General features: G+C 52.0%; 1 protein-coding gene across 1 annotated transcript; it reads right to left on the reverse strand.

Annotated features, from left to right (window-relative positions):
* Positions 1-829: 829 nt before the first annotated feature.
* Positions 830-7,847, reverse strand: NKX6-1 (NK6 homeobox 1). Its single transcript, XM_027599341.2, has 3 exons — positions 6,562-7,847; positions 4,655-4,827; positions 830-2,395 (listed from the first exon to the last, which is right to left on the reverse strand). The coding sequence occupies exons 1-3, from the start codon at positions 7,229-7,231 to the stop codon at positions 2,138-2,140; spliced, it is 1,101 nt and encodes a 366-aa protein (XP_027455142.1). The 5' UTR covers positions 7,232-7,847; the 3' UTR covers positions 830-2,137.
* Between the last annotated feature and the right edge of the window lie 278 nt (positions 7,848-8,125).

The raw sequence follows: 8,125 nt of genomic DNA on the forward strand, positions 1-8,125 counted from the left end.
TTTTTAATTTTCAAGGGAACAAAACAGACCCACACTTTCTTTACCTAAGGCTAGCCTGAAGAATCTACTGAATTCTATTGATTTTTCTCTCTTTGAACACAAGCTCATTAACCTGAAACACTAAGGGGATAACTATATTTCACCAACCCTATAACTGAGTGTCTGAAAACAAAAAGATCCCAAGACAGTGATACAGCCCTCTCCCTAGGTAGGATTCCTTTTTCTCCCCCCTGCAAATTTAGCTGCAGAAGCTGTGACATTGATTCCATAACCCTAAAGACTTTCGCATCAGTTAGAAGAAGCTTTCTTTAAATTCATCCTTTATTGTAATGGTTAGCAAAATCAAGGTTCCTGTCTTTCCAACAACTTCTACAGTCTTACAAACTACAGAGTGTGGGTAAATATTAGCATCAAATAGCAGGGCTGCTGCACCAGCAAGCTCCACAGCCTCCTCTCGGCTAAGCGAGCTAGGGCTCCACCAAGGAGCTATCTTGGATATATGGAAATGAGGCCTTCCCAAAACCCTCCAGGGACTTCTTTGAAAAGGAAAAAGCGATCAGGAAAAAATTAGACAACACAGACATCAGAAGCAGCCTGTTAGACAAGTCTCTTCAAGAAGACCCACGAGTGGGGCTACATTTCTTTTATCTTCCTAATCCAAGAGAATTAGAGATGTGACCCTACTCTTAAATAAATAAATAAATAAATAAATAGCAGCTATTTTACCCAAGGAACCAATATAGTAATTCTGTGGTCTTGACTTTTGAGATCTCTGGTGAGCTCAGATGATCTCTACCCTTCCATTCAAGGCAACAGATGTCTTCAAACTGTTTTTTAATTTGATTTATCCTTTGAAACAGAAAGTGCATTACATTTAACTGGTCTTGCAAAGGGGGGTTCTCTTCTCTTTACAAACCGAATTCCTTATATAAATTAATAAATGTTAAAGACGCTAATATATCACCATTATTAGCTTAAAAAAGAAAACAATATACATAGTCTATAGTATTCTTATGATACAAAACACTTCAAATTCAATTACAGCAACTAAATGAATTTTTATGTTTCTGACCCAGAGCAGTTGTAACAATTCCCACCATCTACTTTAACACGCATTTTTATCAGAAAAGAATTAAATTAAATACAAGCTATTGTAGCCCCTCCCTCCCCCATACTTTCTTTAAATCACTAATAAATAGCAACGAACGACTGTGCAATTTCTGAGAGGGACGGAGAGGCAGGTCTGAGGCCTTCCCTGGTTCCACGTCTTCTACTTCGAGTCCTGGAGGTGGCAGCGGGACGCCTGGCTAGGGGGTGGTCAGGGACGAGCAACGGGACAAAGGGAAAAGTGAGATTGAACAAACCCAAACCCGGGCGAAGAGCGGGGGTGGAGAACATTCTTGTCTCGCTTCTCAAATTAAGTTCCAAATAAAAGGGAAACGTGTGGTTTGAGTAACTCTTAAAAGGAGGGGGGGGGGGCGGAGTGAAGGAAGAAGGAGGGCCATCTTTTTATACCAAATTCAAAAAAAGCATTTTACATCTTAAATATTCACAATAAAGTAACTTCTAGTCAGTGTGACTCACGATTTATTTACAAAGAGCCTTCAACAGGTTGCTTTAGTCGGCACAGCAGTTTGTGGGAGGAGAAGCCGCCCTCTCTCCTCCCATCTGTGGCGGTGGCCCGCCCGCGTGGCTCCGAGGTCCCTGCGGTGGGTGTAGAGCCTTCAAGAACCCCTCTCCGCGCCCCGCCCCGGCCGGCCGCGGGGGCCCAGGCGGGAGGGGCCGGTGCGGGGACCGCGGCGGCTCGCGCAGCGGGGGGACGGGTTTAGGGAACCGAGCGGGGCCGGGAGGGTGGCCCAGCTGCGAATTTCGGTTGCCTTATCTATGCAGTGCATTTCGAGGTCTTTTCTGCCTTCTGATCCAACCCCCGAGTCTCTCTCTCTCTCTCTCTCTCCCCCGGCCCCCTCAACTTCCAGGTTAAAAAAATAGATATGTACATCTCAGAAAATAGCAAAGAGCCCCGGCAGTTGGGGCCGGGTCCTCCGGGCCCCGAGGGACGGGCAGGCGGAGCGCGCGCGGTCCCCGGGGCGGCGGCCGGAGGCCCGGCAGGCGCCGGGGGCGGGGGGGCGGCGGGCGCTCAGGACGAGCTCTCGTTCTCGGACGCGTGCAGCAGGAGGCCGCCGCCGCCGCTGCTGGACTTGTGCTTCTTCAGCAGCTGCGTGATTTTCTCGTCGTCCGAGTTGGGGTCCAGAGGCTTGTTGTAGTCGTCGTCCTCCTCCTCGTTCTCCGAGGCCCCCTTGAGCCGCTCGGTCTCCGAATCCTGCTTCTTCTTGGCCGTGGCCATCTCGGCCGCGTGCTTCTTCCTCCACTTGGTCCGGCGGTTCTGGAACCAGACCTGAGGGCCAAGAAAGGGGAGGAGAGGGAAGCCAGGGGGACAGGAATTGAAGGCGAGCGGATCCAGGCAAGGCTGCCTCTCCCAGGCCCCCAGGTGGCTCCAGCGGGCGGGCCCCTGACGGCCTGCCACCCTCCCTCAGAGACCTCCCTTGTTCGGGCCGTCAAAGTCCGTCTCCAACGCCCCAGCTTCCTCCGAGTACCCGGCACCAGGAAACTGACTGCCGTTGCCATAGCGATAGTAACACAAGAGTACAGACGTTGTCAGTGAGCTATCTCTAAGAAGAGAACAAACTTGGAAACTTAAAGTTTCCCTAAAAATGAGCCCGCTTTCCTACTTTGTAGTTTGAAGTAGAAAACTTCTCACCTTCCTACGTTTGCCTCATAATGACTGTGATTTTATTTGTTGTTTACTTTCTTAGATTAAGACTTTGAAACATCTTGAAGTGTACTTGCTTCTTAGTGTGATTTGTGGGGGAAAGTACGGCATTTACCCCAATTACCTCCGTTCTCCTTTTCATTTTGGATATTTGTCTGTTTCACGGATCTCAAGTCTGAATCCACACAAACATGGTAGGTAAACACTCCCCTCCCCATTTACACTTGTAATGTACCATGTAAAGTTAAAAAAAAAAAAAGAAAGAAAGAAAAAAGAAAAAGATTTGCCAAAACAGAAACCTCAAATCACTAATAATAATCAACATAAATGCTTGAAAATATTGAATAGGTTAGCTAAAATCATCACAGTAGTTTGTGTGTGAGTCTTTCTCTGTGGTTTAATGTTTTTCATAAAACCAAAAATCAAGCTGAAATTTTCATTAGTTATTTTTTAAAGTGAAATTTTGCCAATTACATTATTTCCCACTGTTAGCATTCCTAGTCTCTCAAATATTATTTTAATATTGTTCTTCTCTAAGACATTTATTTTATATAACAAATATTTTAAGCTATTCACGATGTTTGACACCGTGTTTGATACACATAATTTAACCTAAAGCATCAGCAATAAGCAACCAATTTCCCAAAGATATTATCCTCTTTTTATGCTACTCATCCATTTTCTCATCCGTTATGTATTTATCTAGAGAATCAGAATTGTTAAGAAAGTGATTTTTATTTTCCTTATACAGCTATAATAATTCACTTCTAGCCACACAGACATATTTACGGTGACAATGAAGACTTCCAGATTACTGTGGTAGGCTCTGTACCAACCATTGCAAAAATAATTTTAACTGTGATGGTATTCTAATGGTCACGTACAAAATCACTCCTGAAATGCATTTTATGATGCTTGCCTGGGGAGGAAATACACTCTAACCAGCAGACGTGGCTAACAGTTATTCCTACTTAAGTTAAGGAGCAACAAGATTACTAATGAAAACAGACTTACACTCCTTCCCCTCCAAAAACACCCAAATATAATAAATTGAAGAAGAGACACAAAAAAAGAATACTAGAAATAATGGAAACCACTAGATTTAATTTACCTACTGGTTCAATCCTTTTATTTTTCAGGGAAAGATTTCTCAAATTTGATTCCCTGGAAATAAACTATACAACTCAATTATAAGCTAAGTGACATTTTAATTATAAATTGTCACAAACAGTAAAATATCGTACATCTGTTGATGAACTTAAACAGAATTCTTTCATAATACAGTAATAATCTTGTCAATTCATTTGGAAAATTGCTATTCCAAAGTTTTGGTCCTCAGGTAAACTAAAAGCAGATTCATGTCCTGCGAAGTTGGATCCTGTGGACCTTTTTTTTTTTAACCTACAAGTTAATTTAGTGGCACTATAAGGCTGATCTACATCAGGAAATTATATAACTAGCGGAGCTTGCATTGACAAAAGCTTGAATATCCTTACAGATTGAATAAATAGAAGCTATCTAACTGGCGTGATCTATTCTAAGGGCTGATATTTCGGTCATGCTTTTATTCTCCAATAATGGCGAGTTCCCCCAGCACATGCTGCTATCTAGATTAACCTAATTTCAAAGGCGGGGGCTTGATTCCTTTTGTTCATCAACAGTTCGCCCGCCTCGAGACCCCAAGGGCCTTTGTAACCCCCACTCCTACCCCCTTCGCTGATTTCATCTTCTCCCCCGGCTCCTCAGATCCGCACCCCCGAGCGGCTGTTTGTTAGAGGGGTGTGTGTGTGCGCGCGCGCGTGCCCTTGTGTGTGCGTGTCTGTGTGCGCGCGCGCGCGCTGGGGATTGGGAGACCATCCCTCGAGGTTTGCAAAGTCTACTCACCTTGACCTGACTCTCCGTCATCCCCAACGAATAGGCCAAGCGAGCCCTCTCGGGCCCCGCCAAGTATTTCGTTTGTTCGAAAGTCTTCTCCAGAGCGAAGATCTGCTGGCCAGAAAACGTGGGTCTCGTGTGTTTTCTCTTCCCGTCTTTGTCCAACAAAATGGATCCTTGATCTGCGAGAACGGATAAAAAAGGGAAGGGGAAAAACAATCGGTTACAAGCGGCTCCACTGAACAGAAACGAACTCAAAACACGATGTTTTTTGGAAAGCTTATTCCGCGGCAGACATCAGAAGTGTCTGGCGCTTCCAGTCCCACCGCGCGCCTCCCTTGGCCTTTTTACGCCCACCTGTTTTTAAAAGCCGGGTGTGTTTGGAGCCGCAGTAAGTAACCTTCTGCCGAACACAGACGTCAGTGAGGGAGCGCATTACTGAAGTTTGCCGGGGCCGAATCACCAGGCCCCAGTAAATTGAGGAATGCCGGGAAAAGGCCCCTCTCGCCTCCCAGTCCAGTCAGTGCTCGCTCGGCCCCGGAGACTTTGCTTGAGGATGACTAGTTTTTTTTTTTTTTTTTTCTTTCCTTTTTTTTTTTTCCCTTTCCTTGAACGCTTTCTTAACCTGTGTCCGCACAACAAAGGGCGCCTTGTTTTTTGCACACGAGAGAGCTAAATCGCCCCCAAGTCTAACGCCTCTGCGGCCGAGGGGGAGGGGGTGCCGCCTTTGTTGGAGGTCCCTACGTGGCCATCAAAACCAATACAATAGCGTCTCCCCGACACCCTCACCCGCCCGGGCCGCCCTCCATCCTGAGGCTTCCCAAAGGAGCCTCTACTTAGCTCCCGCAACTTCCCTTAGTTACTGCCGTTAAGCCACACGAAAGAGGTATGGAGCCTTGGGGGACTCGGTCAAGAGCAAAGAACCGAACAAGAGAAAGACCTGGGCTGGGCCTCGAACCCCACTTGGAAGACTAGGAGCCTCCGCGGCGGTGGCCAACTACCCAGAAGATTGGACGGATCGCGGGGCAACTCAATTGGTTCCAAGCAAGGTCTTGGTGGGATGTGCATATTCCCCGGTCCTTCTGTCGCCGCCTCGTTCTTCCTCTGGTTCATTTTCATGTTAGGATGTTGAGGGCCACGATGCTTTTCAACATTCCCAGGCCCAGGATGTCCCGGCCCTTCGCCACCCCCACCCCCCCTTCCCGGGGCCGAGGCGGGTGGGAAAGTGAGAGCCCAGCGGAGGGGAGTGGCCCGAAGTGACTGAGCTTGCTCCTGCGGCTGCCGCGGGCCTGTCTTCAATGGGCTCACCCGGCCCGACTGTACTGGGGCGGGGAGGATGGGGGAGCTCCTCGAAGGGGAAGAGGTTAGGTAGGGACACCTTGGGCCGAGACGTACTAGCAAATACACGCACTCGGGCCGGGGTTGTCGAGGGCTTGCCGCGGTCGTTCCCCATCAGTTCGCAGGGAGGCCAGTTAGGCTGGCGTAGGTGGAGTGGGGCCCTGGCCGACAGGCGGGAGACAGGAAAGAATGTGTGTAGCCGGGGTCTCAATGGCCTCTCCTGCCCTTCCCACCTCTTTAACCCAGGCAGGGCCTGAGATTGTCGTCAGGCTGCTCCAGAGTAGCCGGGGCCTCGGGTGAGACCCACGCCTAGCACCGCGTTGTTTTTAACGCGGACTCATGCACACCCGCTCCTCGAGGCGTGCCCAAGACTTGGAGAGCGCGGGGGGAGGGGGGCCTTGGACGCAAGCTCAGGGAAGCCAGAGTCCCTCAATGAATGCCCTGGCAGAGCCCAAATCGTGCGATTCTGGCGCTGCCAACCTACTGGGGGGCCAAGAGGGTGCACGGATCCCCATGCACACCAGGGGCCATGACCCGAGAGTGGGCAGAACACGCACAACTCAGGCGATCGTACTCACGAGGAGTGCAGGCCAGGCGGGCGTCCCTCCAGGGTGGGCTCTGCATAACTCCTGGCCAGAAGATGGGCGTCCGGCCGGGCAGCTCGGCCAGCGGCTTGGGGTACCGACCTACGGCGGCCACGGCCGCTGCGCTGGGGCTGAAGTAGAGCCCAGGCGGCGGCGGCGGTGGACTCAGGCTGCTGAAGCGGGGCAGGCCAGCCAGCAGCCCCGCTGGGGATGAGGCGGCGGCTGCAGCGGCCGCGGCCGCCGCGGCCGCTGCGGAAGCGGAGGAAGCGGAGGTGGACGAGGAAGAGGAGGAGGAGGAACCCGAGGGCGAGGCGGAGGGCAGGGCGGCCCCTGAGGCCACGGGCATGGAGGGCCGGCTCAGGATGTCGTTGATGCCGTGGGGGGTGGCGGCTGAGAGCTGCTGTGGGGGGCTGCCCAGGGATGAGAGCCCCCCCGCGGGCGGGGGCTTCAGGCTGCCTGGGTTGTGGGCGCCCAAAGGCGGGGAGGGCGACGAGGAGGAGGATGAGGAGGACGAGGAGGAGGGGGGGCCGGTGGGCAACGGGGGGTATGCCGCGGGGTACAGCGGGGTCTTCATTTCGGCCATGCTGTGCAGGGCAGCCAGGGGCGGGCTGCTGAGCAGGAACGCGCTCTGCCGGGTGCCCTCCATCGCCCCCACCGCTAACATCCCACGGCCAGGCCGGAGCCCGCAGCCACTCAGCGAGGGCGCCGGCCGGTGCCCCGGTGGGGCTCAGGAGAGCGAGGAGTGCCGAGGGCGCGAGCGAGGAGTAGCTCCGCGCTCCCAGAGGCGACCTGCCAACTGGGCCAAGGACGCCGCCGCCGAGAGTTGCTCTCGAAGCTGCGCAGCAGAAATGTCCAAACACGCCACTGGAGAGGCGGTGGCTCGCCGAGATCAGTGGGCGTCCGGGCGGGTTTGGCTGTCCTTTCGCTCCGCTCCTAGAGTCGTGGGCTCAATCTCGGTCTCTTCTCTCTCTTCACTTTTCCTCGCCTCTCAATGTGCGCTACTTCCCATCTCCCCGGGAGAAATAAGCAAAGCAAAACCCAGACCGGCCCCAGAGTTTGCAACAAAGTTAAGAGTCACCGAATCTCCACTTCGATGTTGGCGTATAGGGACTGGCTCGCTTTCTTTGGGGAGGTTTAAAGGACTCCAGGTTCCGCCGGACGCGCTCCTCTAATCTTACTTGACTGCCCTGTTCTTTCGCCGCGAGGCTGATTCGCACTCGGCGCTCGCTGCTCCCGGGGAGAGAGAGAGCGCATCCAGCCCGCGGGAGGATTTCGCCTCTGGGCGGGCTTCCTCCGCCGACTCTGCCAGGGGCTGGTGCGCCAGAAGGGGCAGTGCCACCAATCCCCGCCGCTCCCGGATTCGGCGCGCCAACCCGCCTTCCCCTCTGGGCCACGGGGCACTAGAGTTGCAGTATTGAAAAGAAAAATGGGGAGGAAAAAAAAAACACAGAAAAACAAAGACTAAGTGTGAAAAGTCTGACGGCTTCGGTTACGGCTCCGTTCGTCTGTCCACTTCTGCAAACGGGCCTGGCGACCCTCGCCCCACCCCCCCAGCACC

This window comes from Zalophus californianus, chromosome 2 (assembly GCF_009762305.2).
Source record: "Zalophus californianus isolate mZalCal1 chromosome 2, mZalCal1.pri.v2, whole genome shotgun sequence".
Lineage (NCBI taxonomy): Eukaryota > Metazoa > Chordata > Mammalia > Carnivora > Otariidae > Zalophus > Zalophus californianus.

Coding starts and splice junctions, on each gene's coding strand:
- NKX6-1 (XM_027599341.2), bottom strand. CDS start 7,231: ATGTTAGCGGTGGGGGCGATGGAGGGCACCCGGCAGAGCGCGTTCCTG. Junction 4,828..6,561: donor CCGCCTGGCCTGCACTCCTC/GTGAGTACGATC, acceptor CCGTTCTCGCAG/ATCAAGGATCCATTTTGTTG. Junction 2,396..4,654: donor TGACGGAGAGTCAGGTCAAG/GTGAGTAGACTT, acceptor CTTGGCCCTCAG/GTCTGGTTCCAGAACCGCCG.